The following is a 21,906-nucleotide window of genomic DNA, read 5'->3' as shown; positions in this document are numbered from 1 at the left end:
AATCGCGGAGGGGGACTACGCCACAACTTGTCCAAGAGTTACGAACCGACCATCAGGAAGATCCCCTGACGACTCTCGTGTGACGTCACTTCTACCATCGTGACGTCACAGGTCAAGAATACAGAGCCAATTCAAGATCAGTCGGTCTGATGATGCGGCATGGATATAACGTGATACCGTAGCCATCATAAATAGTAAGTCCAGTTGAATAGAATTATAATTTAGTACAACTACTCAATTTAATGCATTTTTCATGCTGAGATAGCTTTTGAGATATACAGCCTGTCTCAAAAAAAATTGTGCAAGTGAAAAGCGCCCTCTTTGGCAAGTAGAAAATACTGTTGTGACATTATGCTTACATCAACGTCAAGGGCGCAGTCTTAGCTCTCAAATGCCGTTTGTTCTGTTCAATTTGCTTGTTTCAATCTCGAGATATGTTTATTTAACAACGAAAGGGTAAAATCACAATTGTGCCACTTTTACTAGGGAAGAGAGCTGTACATGTAAAATCAAATGATATAGCTGATGTTGATGCGTCTAATGCACTCGCCCTTCGGGGCTCGTGTATTAGACGCATTATTCGCATCAACATCAGGGCGCGTGCATTATTTTGTCTAATTTCTCTCCCAACAAGTAATATAAACTTATAAGGTCCATATGCACAAAAGAGTTAGACCGGGTCTAAGTGGAATTTAGTACCATGAGAAAGCACATAAGGTTATAATCGTATTATTTTTGAACGTTGCATTAAAATCTTTAAAATTTGCTAGCTACTCTAGGAAGGAAATAAGAGTAAAGGACCATTCCTGGTGGAACTTAATTCCAGTTAGACCAGGTCTAACTTTAGACCCTCTCTAACTCTTTTGTGCATACGGACCTTAGTGTGCAATATGTGTTTGTCTTTTAACATGTCTTGAGTGACTAAGAGAGCAGTATTTACCATGATAAAATCATTGACGTGCACATGTATTTAATTTTACTGCAGAACGTGAAATATTTATTTATCTTTTCTGTGGAAAAAGATAATCATTATTCCTGCATCATGATAAAATAGTAAAAACAGAAAAATTGTATTGTGTAATTGATGCATTCTTTTGATTTCACGAAGGAACTCTTGATAAACTTGATGCTATCGCTGATTTACATGCAAAGCTCTCTTATCTAGTAAAAGTGGCACAATTGTGATTTTACCCTTTCATCGTTAACTAAGCATATCTGGAGATTAAAACAAGCAAATTGAACAGAACAAACGGTGTTTGAAAGCTGAGACTCGCCCTTGACGTTGATGTAAGCATCATGTCACAACGGTATTTTCTAATTGCCAAAGAGGGCGCTTTTCACTTGCACAACTTGTTTTGAGACAGGCTGTATAGAGTAAAATAATATCTCAAAACTGGGACTTTTTAATATTTTCTAGATAATAACATATTGATAGAAACACATTATTGTGTGTTGTAACTTAATATCAATTTCCAAGAAGAGTTCACGTAAACAAATCATAACATTATAGTACAATACGAAATGACAGATTATTATCTCCCCAGTTGATGGCATTGAACAGATACTTAACTTAATCTCCGCGAGGATGTCAACTGTAGACCGCAGGTTTCAAAAAAAAAAAATCGAAATTGATAAAAACAAAACAAATTACATTAAATTGAGTACTAACAAGCCTGGTATTGGTCCAGTGGTTTATGAGATAGCTCTTGAGATAGAGTAAAATAATATCTCAAAACTGGGACTTTTTATGTTCAAATCCATGGCTAACACGCTGAGCATTCATTCAGTTCATTATCAATTGAAATATTTTCTAGATGATTATATACATATTGATAGAAACAAATTATTGTGTGTTGTAACCTGTAATTACTATCAATTTACATACGGTATATTAGTATTATAAGCAACTGAGTTGGTAACTGAATTAATACTACGATATTTCTTGTCTGTGTACAATTTTTATCGTCAGTTGAATAAAATAATTGCAATGCCGTGATTCTTAAATTGATTATGTACAAAAATTATATTATCTATTAATTGATTCCACTGTTATGATTTCTTAAAATTTTGAATTGTTAACAAATAGTGTAAATGTAATAATCTAATTTGAGTATCCGGAACTGAAAATAAAGATCAAAACCAAAACTATTGATGTGTTGATCCAACGTTGTATTAACAAATGCATAATGAGAATTTGACAAAGTACTCAAATCTAGAAAATAGTAAGCAGTTTTAGACTTCTACGCTACTCAAATTTAACTCACCGGAGCGATTTCACCCGATCAACCGGCGTCTTCAGCGGATATTATTGCTCTGAAGATTTGTTGTTGCTAGTGATGTTGTTGGAACACCTCCGATGACGTCATAGATGTAGATTATTTTTTTTATTTCTCACGTTTAGGCCCAACCTACTACGGGCTATTTGCGGGGAGGAGATAAGTTTAAGTGACCGCTTATAGGTTCGAATTGCCAAATCATGAAGCACCCGTGACCGAGTGAATAAGGCATAATGTCTCCTGAGGTCCTCGAAACTCGGTTTCCCTCAACACTTCTCATCCCTAGGGAGCACAGAACTCATCAGCGGATTGTTATACGATTTGCCTTCATCGCGATTTAGCATCTATCGCCCTCTTTACACTAGTAGAAATTTAAGATGAGAATTCTTTCAAGTCGATGAGATATGAAAATATTCTCATTTGACTTTTAAAACCTACCTTTTTGTCAAAACATGTGCTTGGATAGGTAGTTTTTAACAGATGTACCACATTCGCCTTGCTATAACATTGAATTGCGTTATCTGTTAAAATTGACCTAGTGACGAAAAGTGTTTTAGGGGGAAGTGTTAGCTTTCGTTTGATATAAAATAAATTCTGATTGGATGAAGGGAACACTTGAGGTTTCGATAGAAACCAATCAAAGAGGCCCATTATACAACTAGAAGCTCCACAGCTCTCATATTGCTATGCACTCATCCAATCAAAGACTGTGGTGGAGAAATTCACTGTTTGTTGTTCTCTGCTTGGAAGCTCCGGGACGAAAATATGTGCTCAGGTGTATCGAGGTGGATACTATGCGCATGATGGTTTCTATCCAACAAAATCGCACAAAATGGCGACGCCCAGTACAAAGAAAAGGCCCTCTTTAATCTAGTATGTCAAACTTTACAATAACGTAGATCCCTCATTTACAATAGCAGCGCCACAAATTAAAAATCCCTTCTTTTCATTGGGCGCACCACACAGTTTCTACACGCACTCTCTATTCTTATTACTTTTCTACCCAACAGCATCGCACAAAATGGAGACGCCCAGTACAAAACGCCCTCTCTAATCTACTATGTCAAACTTTATAATAACGTAGATCGCTCCTTTACAATAGCAGCGCCACAAAGTAAAAATCCCTTCTTTTCAGAGGGAGCACCGCACAGTTTCTACACGCAGCTATTTTTATTACTTTTCTACCTAACAAAATCGCACACAATGGAGACGCCCAGTACAAAACGCCCTCTCTAATCTATTATGTCACACTTTATAGTAACGTAGATCCCTCCTTTACAATAGCAGCGCCACAAATTAAAAATCCCTTCTTTTCAGTGGGAGCACCGCACAGTTTCTACACGCAGCTATTCTTATTGCTGAAACTTGTCAGTTGAAAGGCCCTCTCTATTTAAAACAAGTTGAAGATCCCTTCTTTTTATTGGGAGCACCGCACAGTTTCTACACACCCTCTCAATTTTATTACTGAAATTTGCAAATTAAAAACCCTCTCTAGTTATAATTGAAAAATCCTTCCTGTCATTGGCAGCACCACAGTTATACACAAATTGTCTGTGCGGTTTTGAAATAAATTGCTAACCGCACAAGATGGCGGCGCCCAGTGCAAAATAAAACGACCTCTCTACTCTTATTAAAGGACAGGTATATTGCAAAAACAATATCATATCATTGGCACGCTATTATGAGGACAATGAAAATGACTCCTTTTTTGAGAAAATAAGACGTTTAAAATTGATATTCCGCAAAAACAACGTAAGCGGTGAGTTCCTTCGAACGGGACAGATTTGGCCTGAAAAACAGTGACGTCATGAAATGAGATGTGGTCGCTTTGAGAAAAGGGACTATGAACGCTCTCAATGGACAGAACGTATACTGTTGTTGTTCACAAAAAAAAAAGTATCACAAATACTCTAAAAAGTATTACAAATTTAATGGTTTTTAAACATATGGATAAAATCTTGGTTATATATTAGTAAATTATGATATTATAATTCATATGTATATCAATATCATGAGAAATATTAGGCCTAATAAATAAACACATAACTTGAGCTGAGACTAGCATATAAACCGTGTTAAGTCCACAAACTCATGAAGTTATTATATTTTCAGTTGGATGAAATATTACAAAACAAACGCATAGTAACAATACTGTGTAAGCTTTGTTTGCGAAATGAGAACAATAGTCTGCATATTGTTATGCAGCATTGTTATGGTAAATGATAGTACAACTCATTGTTGCTAATGTTAAATGATGAGAGCATGGTATAGTGTCCGCTTCATGTACGCTTCAAACGGGGGAAGAACACGTATGAGGCTGAACTTTACCCACACAATTTCTCCTTTTTCAAGAGAAATACGCATACAAATTTGCAACAAGTGTCAACTTGTAATGTAATAATTATTCTCTTCGAATAGAGATAAACTTGTTTTTGCAATATACCTGACCTTTAATAAAACTTGCCAATTAAAAGGTCCTCTCTATTTATAATTGAAAATCCCTTCTATTTTAGGTCAAGGCCGAATTAACCATTATGCAACGAACCATTGTTGAAGCTATTTCACATACATGTACAAAACACTCTAGCAAAAGAATGAGGCATACACTGTTGAAATATCTGTTGTTGATTTTGATTTGGGGGGCATTTGATATTTTGTCCCCATCCATCCCAAAATGTGGGGGGACGTTCCCCCCTGTCCCCCGGGATTGACGCACATGCGTCATAGCGACATTATGTGGGGAATGTTTGTACTTATTTTGGTATCACTGGATAGAGGAGACCAATAGGTATAGGCCTACATTGGTACCAAATATTATACAAATATTGACTGCTATGAGGGGCACAGTTAAAATTATAGGCCCGAGGTGATGTCAAAACCATGACTATGCGAAAAACCAAGCTGAGGGCATAGTCATGGTTTTCATCACCGAGGGCCTATAATTTTAACTGTGCCCCGAATATTAAGCAGTCAATATTTGTTTTATATACCGAATAATACTATGCTTTGCGGTGATGTGCGTTGTACTGCAGAACACTGCATTGCAATATCGCAACGCAATAAAGTTCAATACATTTTAACTTGGAAATGCGACGAGTTGCGTTGAGTTGCGGCAAATCGTAATCGATATATCGGGAACGCAGAGTACCGCAACGCAAGTACAGCCAGAGATAATGGACTATGAGATGAGACACTCCGTACTACCGAAGTTTAGAACAGTCAATTCGCAAATGTCGTCTCCGGTCAGGTATTACTACGATCTGTAATGATAGGAGCCCATAGAGCCCTATATAGTGCTCTGTTCCGAATAAAGCCATGGACAATTTATTGATTTTTATCAAGAGTCGCATATTTTTGTACCAATCACAGAAGAGAGTTCCGAAAACACAATGCTGTCAATTATTTTGTGATAAATAGCTCCGCCTAGTAGCTCCACGTTCACACCAGTTTAAATTCAACATAATGTAAATGTAATAATGTAAATTATAATATAATATTATCAAGACATTTAGATGCGTGTTTTATTAACTTTAATGGAAAACATTTAGTCCGATATTTTGTGTACTTTACCTTGTACGATAATTATATAAAATGTTAAATTATGCAAGAATCATAAAATGAATTGTGGGATAGGCTTTTACGACGGGAATTCATAACAATTAGTGGGTTTTTAGCGGGTTCGCCGTGGGACAAGTTTAGAACTGTCAAGCTTTCGTCAGGAGTAGCTCTGACTTCTTAAGGACACAGTTCCTAAGAATGAGACATGTAGACCGCCCCTTGTCTACTGATGACTCTGAAAAGAGCTGTTCACTGAATACTGCCCCTTGTCTACAGAGAACTAGCAGATCTCGCCTATCTGCTAATATAAAGGTTTTGGTGGCTCTGAAAAGAGCCGTTTGCTAAAGACTGCCCCTTGTCTGCTAGTTCTCTGTAGACAAGGGGCAGTATTCAGTGAACGGCTCTTTTCAGAGTCATCAGTAGACAAGAAGCGGTCTACATGTCTCATTCTTAGGTACTTTGTCCTGAAGAAGTCAGAGCTACTCCTGACGAAACCTTGACAGTTCTAAACTTGTCCGATCCCCCACGGCGAACCCGCTAAAAAAACCCACTAATCATATAATGGCGTCATGACGTCACGGGCTTGTTTGGGCTTGGTGCCGCGTAGTATGGAAAGACATTTACATGCATTAAACTTGTTAAACAGCATCATATCAATATCTGGTTTTGGCCTGTGGTTAATTAATTATTTGTTTTAAGTAGGGGGGGGGGGAGACAAAAGAATATGGGGGCCTTGTCAGCAACTGCTGACTTGCTGACAGCTTAATTCCGCCACTGCATGGCATTACTGAAGACCGCCCGAGCTGGATCCTAAAAAGCATATTAGTGATTGGTAAACATATTTGTTATTGAAAGTGCATTTCAAATTATGAACCTCACACCACTATCATTATTATTCAAAACTATCGCTAAAGAAAGGATTAGCATTAGCTTACTAAACCGGGGCAAATGTTGTACCGATTGCTTTGTAAACATTACAATAATAAATGTATCGACATTCTTAGTGACAGTTAAAAAAACACCGACAACATGGGTCAAATTCCAACATAACGTCGAAAATGTTTAGTGGTTTCACAGATTTTCAAAACAGAGACCGTCTGGGTCAAACTGGGCAAACATAAACTTTGGTGCAATTTTAATAAGGTCCAATTCTGAAAATCTAAAAAGTCCCAAAATGGACATTCGACCTTGTCGGAAAAAAATTAAATACAGTACATCCTAGACAGGTCAAACTATGAATTTTCTCAATCCTTATGACTATGTTATCATGCATTTTTGTGTAGCCCATGATGTCATCTACATAATGCAGCAGTGTAGTCTTGCCCCTTCCTCTCGTGGTTCCTCTCAACCTACCTACCAAGCTGACATCCACAGTACATGTTAGCAAGTACTCGATCGCTGAACGCTGAATAAAACCGGATCGACCCGGTTTTAATACAAAAAGTTAAATTTTACTGTTATTAAAGCACTTCAGGCTTAGTCTTTTATGTGGTATTTTAGTATACCACTGGGCATTATAATTATACAAAAAGTAGAAATCCGAGTAAAATTGAGGGCGTCGCTGTGAAGCAAATCACACATTATGATTTTAATGCTTTTTCTCCTTGTCCGAACAAAATACACTCTTTAAATGTGTCTGAGGCCCCGCAGAAGCAGCATTATTTGGCAATGAAAGAGAAGCACATGGAAGTTTTAATTTATATTTTATAGATATCTTTCATTTAGCATAAAGATATTTATTGTACTGGCATTTGCTGGTGAGATGTAATGAAAGAACATTATGAATCAGCACTTTCGTAGATGGCGTTTTCTACAGTGCCGACTGAAGATTTCGTCCTTGAATCTGCCGCCGTTTCTTCAAACTCTGTGATTGTAGGTAGCTCAGATTTAGGCCTCTTTATGCTGCATTGCTCCGAAACTGGACGTTTTTGTTCTCTATTGAATTCTTCATAAAATACATCACCTTCTCCTGACGTATCGCTCTTTGGAGATGTTTGCGGCTCAACTTGAAAAGTTATGTAAGATGCTACTGAATCTTTCTGAGGGTTAGTAGTCCGAGACTCAGCCTCAAAACTCATGTAAGATGCTACGGAATCTTTCGGAGGGTTAGTAGTGTGTGGATCTTGAATTTCAGCATAGGATGCTGAGCTTAATATATTTGTGCTTTTAGAGTCTTCGATTTCAGCATAAGATCCCGAACTAATCATATTTGATGCTGTTCCTTGGCCATGATTACTCGGATTTGGCAAAACTAAATTATAACGGCCGTTATTAACTGATGGAGGTATTTGTGAGTCACCGATCTCAGCGTAAGATGACGAGCTAACAATGTTTGATGATGTTGGTTTTTTATGGCTGGTGTTAGAGCCTCCAGATGGAGGCGTTTGTGAGTCGCCGATCTCAGCGTAAGATGACGAGCTAACCATATTTGATGGTGTTGGTTCTTTATGGCTTATATTAGAGCGTCCTTTATCAACAGCAGAAAGCATTTGTGACTCGTCTATCTCGGCGTAAGATGTCGACGACCCACCTTTATCCATTGAAGACGATGATATCACGTGATCATCATTGTAGGTTAACTCATGTTGGGTTAATCCGTGTTTGACTATTCCTGACGGACCTTGAGATGATTTTACAACTTCATTAGCATTATACGTTGATTCATGTTGACTTATTCCATTCTTAGCTATGGCCGCCGGAGCTTGGGGCATGTCTTCAATCTCAGCATAGGACAACGTTGACACTTTGCTTGTTGGAGATACTTTGGCTGTTGGCTTCATTTCCGTGGCATTTTTGTTCCCAGGTGATCGAGGATTATCATTGACATCTCGATGTAGTCTGAAAAAAATGAGAGAGGAATCATTATTATTGTTTTTTGTTTACCAATGATCCTTAAAACACTTTTAAAATCACTAGAATCAGAGGTTTTGTGGTCGCTTCGCTTCTTTCGAAATCAATTTTGGTCCCAAAATGTGTGATTTCACATGCATGCATCTAACACTAACAACAATGAATTACAACTTTGTTGATAAGGGACCGTTGAGTAGGGAATCTGAATTTGTTGGGGTTCTTGAGGGTGAATCTGAATTTCTAACTTAACGACTTGACCCCACGAGAGGGGAATGGTGCATTTTAAATAGAGAAGAAGAGGTAAACGAGGGGAATCCGACCAGTTTTAGCGGACACTCCCATAATCACATACGGTATAAACTCACCTGTTTCGTCGTTTGAACATAACCACAATTATAACTACGAGTAATACTACTATTGGTAGCAATAAAAGCGCTATCAAACCAAGCAGGCTTTCTGTGAAAATACAACAATAGTAACCCAATAATATTAATGAAATTGATTTGTGTATATTGTGCACTCCGCGTACTACGCACAGTGCTTTCACACTGTATGAAATAGGTTAATGAACGCGTATTACATGTTGCTCGAGAAATTAGACAGAATAATGCACGTGCGCTGATGTTGATGAGTCTAATGCATAACAGCCCTAGGCCTACATACGCGTCACCTCCAAAGTGGGAGTGGTAGGGGTGTGCGGCGCGGAGCGCCGAAGTTTGGGAAATAAGAACTGATTTTCGGGCAAAATAGGGGCTTGAAGAACTGAAATTAGGGCCAAATTATAGGCTGTTGAGCTAAAAAATTCTAAATTATTTCCAAATTCGAGCTTAAGGGATCCAAAATGAGCGTTTATTGCGTTTCGACAGTATTTTTTGTGGGACATGAGAGCACCTCAGACCTATCGAATTGCATTCTGAATGCGAAGCATGTCTTTCTGATATCAAATAATTTTCATTTTTTAAAATCACAATATAATACAAATTTTATGACAAATTATAAAAATTTGATATTTTTCAAATTTTTGATATATAACAGTCCTCGAAGTAATTATATAAATCTAATGATATATTCTTAAAGTGTATGTAGCAGGGAGGAAAAGCCGACGTCAATTGAAAATTTTGACCTTTCATATTGAAGATATGGATTTTTTCCCAAAAAGACATAATTTTTTTTGGTGTTTTGGGAAAAAAAATCCATATCTTCAATACGAAAGGTCAAAATTTTAAATTGATCGTCGGCTTTTCATCCCACCTACATACACTTTAAGTATAAATCATCAGATTTATAAAGTTTACTTCAAGTACTGTTAAATATCAAAAATATCAATTTTAATGATTTGCCATAAAATGTGTATTAAATTGCGAATTTCAAAAAATCAAAATTATTTGATATCAGAATGACATTCTTCATATTCAGAATGCAATTCGATATGTCTGATATGCTCTAATGTCCCAAAATAAATACTGTCCAAACGTTCATACCCCAGCCCTTAAAGAGCTACAATTGTCAGAGTTTGAGGCTCAAAGAACTGGAGCAGATCCAAATGTGGGGCTTAAGGAACTGCCGGAGAGCCTGAAAAGGGACCCTTGAGCGCCGCACATACCCGTACCACCTTAACATGTGAGTCCCCCGGGGGGACAAGGCTGACAATTGCGAAGCAGTCTCTTTGTATTGTAGACTATTTATCAAAATATTAGATTATAAAGTGACGTACCATTTTGGTTGTCAGACGTATTATTAGGAATGCTAGAATATTCTTCTGTTGATATAGTTAATAACTCTGTGTCAGGCGTAGACCACGGCATCTCAGTTGTAGTTGGTGGTGGAACATCTATATTTAAAACAAAGCAAGTTTAGATGTAATTTATTTCAAGAAAATACCCCCAAAATAGTATTATAATACTGATGGATACTGGTTTAGTATAAACCGTGTCTCACGCGACCATCAAGCGCGTCGAGTAACCCAAACAATCATTGATGTCGCCCTCTGCGAATAGTACAAACGGACGATCTATAACTATCTGAAGCTACTTGGCAAAGACATTTAGGAATCACCCAAGTGGTCTGTATGATTCTTACATAACATCCGGTGTTCACTTACCGCTGCATTGTGGTAATACGTCACTCCATGTGACGTAGTCAGGTAGGTCACCTATAGTGCATTGAATTACTTCCGGTCCTATCAACCACAAATTATCTCGACAGGAATATGATACATAGGCACCGAAATGATACGTGTCATCTGTTCTGTAGGTATTGGCGTCTCGCAAGCCATTGCTTGGTGTACCTGGGTCATCGCAGTAGCCAGTCCTTGCTGCAATTATAATATTCACCATGCGATGAAAGTTAACAAAAAATGTACATTTTATGCAATTGTAATTTTGCGTGATTTGAATCGGATATTATTTGTAAAATAGGGACTATACGTTACGTTAAAAGCTGAAAAGTTTAAAAAAAATTGTGATGGAATAATGTGGAATGGAAACCTGGGGTTTTTCAATCGACTTCTCAGAAACACATAAACTCATTTTAAAACGCTATAAACGTGTTATAAACGCCTTTTGGGTTTGGTCTGAACATTTTAATTACATTTTGAATGCTGGGTTATAAATTATTTAAGTCATGGACACATTTATACCTGTTCCAAAACGTTATACACTGTTATCTGTTGCTTTGTTCTGTAAAAGGAAAATACCAAATTAAGTGTATTTTAACAGTGCAGTGGTTGTGCAACAAGATTAAATAATGTGATGTACCCTGTATAATTCTGTTTCATGAAATAGGGGAATTAACCATTATAAGCATGCAATAGTTTGTTTATTAAGACTTTTCTGGAAAACCCCTATGATAGCAATGTTTGGAGAAAGCAGCGCAAGGAGATCATTGTTTGGAGTAAGCAGCACCATTTTTGTGTGAGGATTTTATACGCAAGGATATTTATAAGTGCAAGTATTCAAAGGACTTTGCTGATTTTCGCAGGACAAGTGATTAAGGATATTTCCGTCCCGAACATTGCAAGAACTGTGTTATCTTCAAGAAGAAGAATGCTGGTTAAGTACTGAGTAGTTAAAATAATTATTGTGATTGTGTGATTATTTTTGTATATGCATTTGTTGTCATATACAATCATAATTTTGCTTTCAATTAAAGACTTGGATTTTGTTACCTTAATCAAACAGTGTATTTGTGTTGTACATTCGTGTGAGTTCGGGTAAAAGGTGATTTTGACCTTGAGTCAGGTGTGACGCTTAACAATACCATATGGCTCGTGATACGTGTTGAATTTCCCGCCCAACAGCTTACCGAATAAAGCTGTTTGTTCTTTTAATAGATGAATTATGTGCTATTGGATAAATCCGTGCTCTTTTCAGCAAAGGATAAAGCTGAATTTAGGTTAAAATGGATCTTGTGCTTAAAAGATAAACACCTGAAGTGAACATTGCTTTCTGTTGTACCATGAGCTGTTTGCTCTGATTGATAGTTAGCCTTTTAATTGCGAACACAATAGGATGGCGCTGCTTGAAGTCTGTCAAATATTTTGAATTTGCCGGATTTTAACCACATTGAATACGCCATTGTACACAGTATCCTGTGTTTTCCAATCATTATTATTTAAGGGATAAAATCCTGTTGCCATTGTTTGGAACAATAGCAACCGGATGTGACCGGACGGAACCGGAGGTCAACCGCCGGTCGAGTATTGATCTGCAAAATCAGAGCTAAAAGATCCAGTTATTGGATGCTGGTTCTAATTATGACATACCTTTAAACTTCGTCTACTACAAGCATATAGAGTGTTTTGGTAAAAGAAAAATTAATATGAAACAACCGTAATATTCCAAAACAATAGATTGGTCTTACAATATTACTTGTTTGTATATACTTGTATCTGTAATTTATCTGCTAAAAATGTTATGATTTTGTCGATTGATGGTGCCTGGATTAATTAGATTTTTTTCAAAAGCACTATTTATACTTGTAGACGAGGTTTTACGGTATATGTCTTTCTGTCTGCAACTGACTTACTGTCATAAACCGAATAAAACTGAAGCCCTCCACATATATCATGCATATTCCCTGGACATGGAAAATTGCAAGAAGTACTCATAGCCTCACTAATACCACCACCACTGTTGCTACAATGACAATATCTATGATGAAGTGCAGCATACTGGTAGTTTTTAGAATAGCAGTGTCCTATGCAGAAGTCAATAGTCATGAGCTCGTTATCGGTATTCTCATTTGAGAGAAGTGGGTCTTCATCGTAACAGCCGACATAACCAGGTACTAGATGGAACAGAAAAACAAATAAAAACTGAAGATTAGAATTCAGTTTTGTCGTTGGACATAACAAAGATTAACACATTTTATTATTGAACAAGCGACATACATATTCAAGTTAGTAAAAAATCTAGGACCATGTAAGGGTGTGCAGGTTTTGTGCAAAAGATCACAGATCACGGACCTGCCGATGCATACTTTTCGCCGCGCGCGATTCATGAATAGATGAATAATATTGTAATATCTATTAATTTATGTTTATTTATGTTTATACCATATTAGACCAATCAAACGAAAAAAAACCGTATTCAACAAGCAAAAACAAAAAAACTAAATAAAAGTCAGCCTTGACTGGTCTGTTTCTCACCTCCATGATAGAGGGTTTTATATGGGACTTGCAATACTGTCATTAGTAGTCATAATAAGAAATCAGAGAGCAAATGAATGAATGGATGCCGTGCAATAAGCAATAACGCCCATCGTATAATCTGACTACACCTGGTATATTCATTATGAACATGAATGCTGCCTCAGGTGTTAAACTAAATACTTGTAAGATCAGATACCCAATAAAAACAAACAAAAACAACAGCAGCGCTAGCTAGGAGAAATTTTTCTGTGAAAAATCTGTGATTGGCTGAAAAATCCGTGTTGGCTTACAGATTTTTCAACATCAACATGTTTGTACCTAAGGTATCATATTTCAAAATATAAATTTTATAGGATGAAATGACGCTGCTTGATATTTGACACCCATAAGCCTTACGTAAACACGCTAATATCTTTATGATTGATAATGAAACGCACATTTATTACTTGCAGGACCATATCTGACGATCATACAGTCATCCATCAATATCACCATTCCATGAAGTATTAATTTGACTATGACCAATGTATTTTGATTTATAAGTCTTTAGCCTTGCGTTTTGTGATATAGTTCCAAGTGTAAGCATGATATCATCGTATAACCAAGGGTGGATGGTTAATATTTTGTATACCCCCATAGATTTTTTCCCGCTGCACTAAAATGCTCAAATACGCGCTCAAATGACCTGGCAAGTCTTAAGTACTTGATCCCCTGAGGATGGGTGGTCGATTAAACATATTACAAGTAATAGGAGCCTCGGTGTAGGAGCTTGACACATTTATAACGCTAAGGAAGGTAACTGGGGAATCCCCTCTGTTGAAAAAGAGTTGTCGATCTCGACATCCTTAAGGTCCGTTCATTATGCCATAGCTGATTGCTTTACGATGCGGTGCGTTGCCGCACTGCATTGTGGTATCGAAATACAATTAAATACATTTTAACTTGGAAATGCGACGAGTTGCGGCAAAAGGTTATCGATATATCGGCAAAGCACCGCAATTGCGACGTAGTATGAATAGGCCTTTAGTCTTTGCAAATCACACCTGACAAGATGACATTAGAATTAAACCAGCCATGTGAGAAGAAAAAAAACATTCGGTTACAAAAAGAACCACCTGTCGGATAAATAAAGAGGGTCAAAGAACAAACGCACTGCAAACGGAAACTTCTTGAACAACATATTCAAGAAATGTTAAGAAAAAGTTCAAAAAATAAAAGCCACGATCTGTTAAATGAAGTCGCAATTTGTACATTGGATCTTCACAAACTTCAAAGCAGCTTTTGACTCCGTATGGAAGGAGGCCTACCGCAAATATCTAGAATCAGTTGGAGTAGACAACAAAACATTATTGCAAGAATGTTGGCGCGAACCAACTGTTCAGTTGTGGCAAATGGAAAGAACCCCGAATGGTTTGAAGTCTTACTGGTATGAGACTGAGTTGCTCTCTATATCTGGAGTTTATCATGAAATATATTCGAAAGCACAGTAACTAACAGGCGGGAGTGCAGTTAAACTATTTTACTAATTACTAATTTGGCTGCTATACAGTCAACCAAAAAATAAGGTACCAGTTATATTCACCACCTGTATATCGTATAAAGACGGATATGTCATAATTGGAACAAGCAGCCAATAGCTGCATCTTTTAGCTGAAAGACCTCATTTTGTGGAAATTGTTCATGAAATTAAAACACGACGATCCAAATACCTGAGGAAGATGCCAATTCAAAAGTTGCAGTTTGCTCCATTGAAAGCCCTATTGATTTGTAGACAAAGCGTTCGCGAACAAGAGAACTAGCGCCGTGCTTCCATTGATCAGCACGTTAAAACTAGCGTCGTGCTTTCATTGATTAGAACACAAAGGTGCAACTTTTGATTTCGTTTCTTCAATAGGTTTTACATCACCGTTTCTTTCATTCTCAACCAATTTCAACAAATAAAGACTTATAAGAAATAAGGAGCTAAAGAGTAGCGGTATTAGCTGCTTATTTTAATTTTGACATATTTGTCTTTATTTAGGATATACAGGGGTGAACACAACTGGTACCTTATTCTTTTGCTTACTGTATATAGGTGTATGAAACCATGTTACTATGTGTCAGAATTATGATGTTGATTAGCTTTTTTTCAAAAGGAGGATTTAGTAGTTCAACATTAATGGTTTTAAGATGGACCACTGATAATCATTGTGGGATAGGCTTTTACGACGGAATTCATAACAATTAGTGGGTTTTTAGCGGGTTCGCCGTCGGACAAGTTTAGAACTGTCACGCTTTCGTCAGGAGTAGCTCTGACTTTTTCAGGACAAAGTACCTAAGAATGAAACACGTAGACCGCCCCTTGCCTACTGATGACTCTGAAAAGAGCCGTTCACTGAAGACTGCCCCTTGTCAACAGGAAACAAGCAGACCTCGCCTATCTGCTGATTTTAAAGGTTTGGTGGCTCTGAAAAGAGCCGTTCACTGAAGACTGCCTCTTGTCTACAGAAACAAGCAGATACTCACTTTTGCAGAAAACAGCAGCAACAGACGAACACTCTCTTCCGGTGTAGATGTCATAGTTGCAATCAAATAAATCCTCCTCGTCTATTGAAGAAATTGAACATAATGAAAATGTTTCTCGAGTGAATATTAATAACATCATAACATGTAATAAACATTAGCTATGTTTAGCGAATTGTAAAGTAATGGTGTGCTTTGTACCACGCCGCTTTATGTTTTATATGTCGTATATTTAATAACTCAGAAATCCGTAATATATTTAATATCCTATAATATACTCTAATATTATCTACACTGTATATTACTCAATTGTTGAGTAAAAAGTGAACAGAGCAACAACAATGAATAAATTCAACTCAATATTGATTAAGTTATACTTGTATTGAGATTAAATTTAATAACTATTGAGTACCATTTGACTGATTCTGTTGTTCTGTTCTCTTTTTACTCAACATTGGGTAATCATTTTTTATTTCGAGTTTATATTCAAAACGTGGAGCAAAATGTAAGTTTTATAACCCTGACCATAAACGAAACATTTCACAGAGAAAACTAAACTTGCAAAACAAGGGTAATATGCCTACACACCATTTGTAATTTGTATGCGTGAATATTTTGAAGAAGGTGAACCATTCATCTTGTAATTCGGAACTCTAAATGCAATCTAAGTATACAGTTCAAAAGTACCACTAGATTAAAAAGTATGATATATTTTGTCAAAATACTTTAGTTGATAGCTGAATAAACATCTTGTCATTTTAATGTAAATCCTTGGCATGTGATAATCAATCAGGACTCGTTGGCTGTTTTTTTTTTTATTTTTTTTTTATGTGAGCCGCGTAAAAATACCGTTGTGCGGACATATTTAACCACTTTCTTTACAGTAATTAACATTGATAGTCTTCCTGCTTCCATGCTACAAGGCACAAACATGGGCTATGAACAAAATGACTGAACGAAAGATCACCACCTGTTAAATGAAATGCCTACGAAAAGCTGTAAACAAGACACGACGGGACAAAATCAGGAATGAAGTCATCAGAGACATGGTTGGCACCAAGCCTATGCTAGACCAGATTGAAAGCCATCACATCAAATGGTTTGGTCATCTTATGCGCATGCCCACAAATCAACCAGCCCTGCGGACCTACAACAGCAAACTGTCCGGTAGCAAGCCTGTAGGAAGACCAAGAAGAAGATGGATTGAGGGGGTCAAGAAAATCCTGACAAGGCACAACACCAACCTGACATATGCTACCCATGCAGCCCAAGACAGACGTCCCATCATTTCCCCGCGACTCTGAGAGGAACAAGCGGAGGACCAAAGTAAGTAAGTAAAGTAAAGTCTTCCATGCAGGGCAGGGCCACCATTCCTATGTATGCAGATACCAGCTCTCCCCAACATGGCATTCACCTAGTATTATAAGAGGTGGGTGTCCATTTGTGCAATTATGCATCTCTGTAGTCTATCAAAGAGGACAGGTGAAAACCTTTGATTTCAGAGATTTTAATTCAGAGGTGTAAGATCAGGATGTCTTATGGACTATTCCACTTGGCGCTCCAAATCGATCACACGATTGCAAAACAATTAGGCAATGCGTTCTGTCAATTGCGGTAAAAAACTGATATTGTTCTGATACGTGTTATTTTAATGGTCACACGCCAGTAATTTTACAGCTGTGTTAGGATAAGATGTTGATTTAGCTATCAACTAACGTATTTCGACCAAATACTTTATAATCTAGTGGAATTTTTCGAACTGTATACTTTATTTGATACACCCTGTATAATATGCTTTGGATTCGGACTGGATTCATTGGTGTATCCACCAATAATTGTATATTTTTATATTGCACCTGTCGATGAGTATTTGTGGTAACAAAGTAATGTTTTCTCATTATGATATCATCTGGCATACATATTATCAATGATGCACTCGGCATGAAAATATTAAGACAACCTTAATTACATTTCCATTTTCCTAACTATCCTAAGCCTGGATATATAGACTGGTTCTATTTTGGAAAAATCGCGCTCCAATTGGCAAGTTTGCGTTAAAGTTGACAACCAGTCTATTTTATTTGCTTCGTGCTTAAAGGGGCATTTCGTGATCCACAGCCTCATCCCCCCACTTTTCTCAAAAAAAGTTGAGATTTTTATATCACTGGAATCCTCTGGCTACATAATGTTTATGTACAAAATATTTCTTGCAGATTAATTCGTTTAGCAAAGATATCGTGAAATTTGAATTTCGTTCCGGTGCACCAGAACGAAATTACAACGCATTGTCTATGGAGCAGTGTAATACACATAATCATGCATAACTCGCAAACGCAAAATCGGAATCAACTGAAATTTTGGGAATAGGTTTTTTCGTGGATATCTAATGAAAAATGACATAAATAGAGGATGCTAGGATCATGAAATACTCCTTTAAATAAGCACATATTTCCAAAACAAAACCTGTCAAGGAGTAAGGCCGTGAAGATAGTTACTAGCCTGATCAGTTCCTCCAATTATAAGGAACACAACATGTCTATTGTCATATTTAATTTATGTTTAGCCGCGCGGTTTATGTAGACCCCTTTCAGACCAGTCTTGGAATCAGTTTTGCCTATAGACGAATCCAAATCCACGCATTCCTACACCTGACTAGCAGCCTTTAGTTGGGTAGCCGTTGGCTACAATGCACCCAAAATGTGAAATGATTCGGCCTTGGCGGAAATTTAAACTGCCTTCCATCACCCGTTTTACACCTTCCGCGAAAACACAGGTAGACAAAAGAATGATTAAATTTACAACACAATAGGCCCTACAGTTCCCTTCGGCAAAACACGCAGCTTCTACATGGTCTATTCCCTGTTGAAGTGACATAATAATCGGATTAACTACACGCGGTATCAAAAGCTACAAATGGATGTACTTGCGAACAAAAGGACTATGTATGAATAGATGCGACGGGATTACCTGCGGAATTATGATTGTATTATTATATTACCCTCCTCGTCCTTGCATCTTCTCTAGGTGTTAGGCGGCTTTCATTTGCACAATTGAGCGCTCAAAACACCAGGTTGGTGCTAGCGGCTACCCAAAGATGGCCGACCAAATCCTGACCATGACTTGGCTCGTTGGATTCGTCTATACGTTTGTACATAGCAAGAACTTCTCAAATTTTCATGGGCACCCTCACATTATGACGGCATAGCGTTATATTGTTTGCATGTGGGGAATGTTTATTCTTATTTTGGTATCACTGGACAGTGGGGACCCATAGCTATACATTGGTACCGAGATAAAATGTATGCCAAAATATGTTTCATTTGATAACATACATATACTTCACTTTACTATCACTAATTATATAAATATTTATGACCTATTGTTGAATACTTTACTTGTGGTAAATATCCGTATAATTTCGAGATCCGCTGAATGCGTTCATCATGATTAATAACACTTTTTCATTTATCAAAAATCGACTATGGCAAAGTCTATGATGACATTTATTAAATGTTAACTACCAAGCAAGCACATAACATTTTCAACATCATTCGCAAAAGGTTAGAAAAGGTTGGCAGAAAACATTAAAACCCGACATTGAATGTTATTATAACGTTTTTACCAAACCCAAAAATCAAAAATATAACCTGTTAAAAACATTTTTAAAACGTTTTGTGTTTGCTGGGTATAATCAAAAAGCAGTACACTAACCTCCGTCGCATTCTACATTGGTGACATAAGGAGTTCCCATACTATGCCCATAAAGACCCATGTGATCTTGCTGCGCCAAGACTACATCCGTGTACCCCAACTGTCTGCATACCACACCAGCACTCAGTAGATTCCATTTTCTATCGTCGGTACATATGGTACCCCAGCCTCCAGGGCCGTGTATCTCGACCCGGCCTGTGTTGGGTTTATCACCACCTATCACACGTACACGTACATCTTTACATCAAGAAAATGTCAACACTGTGTCAAATCTCGACGTTTGTAAACCTCACACTAATTATTTAATTATTAAACATTAAAATTGTTAATAATGTTCCCCTTATTTTATTTCGGCGGGCACTCAAGATTCTGAAGAGGGGGAGATAAAAATAATACCAACAACAAAAGAATTTCAATATCGTGAGAATGTTAGAAACGCGTGAGACTCACGTCGAATGCGGGTTGACAGTCATGTAACATATTGTGTATCTATAACTGGAGAGTGTGGCCTAATTAATCTGAAGTTAATTGGACAGCATCCGCAGATCCAATTCAGACTTCCGCTCTCCCCGTGGTACTTTTAGAATCAGGTAAATAAAAGTATGTATCTCAAAGAGTACTGTATTATCACTGTTTAAATTTCGCAATTTAAGTATATATAGGGATATTCTGTCGCATGCGCATGGTGGATGCGAACTTATTCTGATGACGCCCAATGCATAGCGCCCGGGCATAGCGGCGCTTTGAGGTAGTGTTTATAGCGCTAAACAAGTTTGTCATTTGTTGTTGTTGTATCATATCAGCTTTAGAACACCCATTGCAAACATTGAATGAATAAAAAATAAATTCTCACCTATTATATCCGCAGACGATGATACTGGCACCAGAACTGCTCCCACATATAGGCATACTACAAACATAGACATTTGAATATAAAGGGTGTAGGCTCATAGATCTATGTACACAAGAATATATTTTCCTCTCCAAATCTTACACAGAACTGCTTGGTATATTGTAGTTGACCAACAACATTGACTCTATCTGCTGGACAATATCGGTAGACCGGATGATGTACGAGGACAATGACGCTGATAAAGTCACATTGAAGACAAACGTCACATTGCATTTCGGAAGTTGTAACCACCATCTGCTTAATTATAAATTTACTACATTTTAATATGACGTACATACTCGAAATATCACTGTTATGTTTTGAAATTCATCCCCTTGAAGTTTGACACACTGTGTGGTGTATCATCTTTAGGCCAAAAATGTTTCACTTAAAATTAATATTTTATTGAAAGACTAGTCTTTAATTGATGTCTAACAGGTACCCATAAGTCAAAATTGACAAATGTCCCCTAATCGAAGAAGTATTATTTAATATTTGAGGGGATTTTTTAAAAACTGAAGGTTTAAAAAAAAAAAAAAAAATCCGACCGTCCGACCCAAATTTCCCATTTTTCCACTTGAGGGCAACACAACAATATTTTTTTTTGGCCTTATGGTAACGGAACATTACACATAGTGTTTCTAGAATAAACACCTCTAAATCTTGAAAACCAATTATTAGTTGTCATTGTGTCTGGTGCATTAATCAACGATTATGTACACTACAGGTTAATTTAGTTAAAACGAGAAGATGATAGTTCATGGATATTCGCTAAGTAGCTCGTTGTATGAACTGATTTGTAAGTAAATATCTTTTATAATAGTGTATTTCAGGCCTTTCAGATTTTATTTTTAATGATCATCTTATATGGTTTTTGTTTTCAAAGCTGACTTTTTTTAAACTGAATTTTGAGTCAAAATGTAATTTTCGAGTGTTCAAAAATTGCCCAATTTTGCCTACTTTGGGCATTTGTGGCATGAAACTAAAACCATGTATTTCTGGTTGAAAACCTTTAACTCCATCTGATTCTGCACATGATACTTACACTTCATTATCATCTTATGGTACCTGTATCTCTAGAGTATGTAAATTGTGCACTCTATCATGTATACCTCAAAATATTTCAGTTTATAGCCTGTTAAAAGTACACGTACATTCTTCACGAAATGTACGAATAAAAAATGACCCAAATCGTATTATTACTTTGGTGACGTCATTTTGAGGCCACTATTATTTTGAGGATTTAGAAGACACTTTAAAAAACATAGATTTCGAAACCTTCAATGGTGGAAATCTCACCACGGTGACGGGTTTTAAATCGGAAGGAGTTGGAAGAGAGGCATTGTCAGCATGGTCAAGGACGTATTGTACAATTTATGACATATAGGTTAACATTAACAAAACAACTACAATCATGACTAGGCAAAAATTTGAATGAATAAATAAATAAATAATAAATAAATAAA

The 21,906-nt window shown here is 37.0% G+C and overlaps 2 protein-coding genes across 2 annotated transcripts in view; both read right to left on the bottom strand.

Annotated features, from left to right (window-relative positions):
- Positions 1-21,906, bottom strand: part of LOC140139194 (uncharacterized) — an 893,593-nt gene that overhangs the window by 670,402 nt on the left and 201,285 nt on the right. The window lies entirely within an intron of this gene.
- On the bottom strand, positions 6,869-20,610 carry LOC140138752 (uncharacterized). The gene is made up of 8 exons (XM_072160514.1): positions 20,402-20,610; positions 19,549-19,785; positions 15,841-15,921; positions 12,711-12,971; positions 10,786-10,998; positions 10,399-10,515; positions 9,050-9,140; positions 6,869-8,672 (listed from the first exon to the last, which is right to left on the bottom strand). Exons 1-8 carry the CDS (start codon positions 20,472-20,474, stop codon positions 7,613-7,615), a joined length of 2,133 nt encoding a protein of 710 aa, XP_072016615.1. The 5' UTR covers positions 20,475-20,610; the 3' UTR covers positions 6,869-7,612.

The sequence above is a fragment of the Amphiura filiformis genome, chromosome 18 (assembly GCF_039555335.1).
Source record: "Amphiura filiformis chromosome 18, Afil_fr2py, whole genome shotgun sequence".
NCBI classification, from domain to species: domain Eukaryota; kingdom Metazoa; phylum Echinodermata; class Ophiuroidea; order Amphilepidida; family Amphiuridae; genus Amphiura; species Amphiura filiformis.
This window is presented reverse-complemented; position numbering and strand designations above follow the sequence as displayed.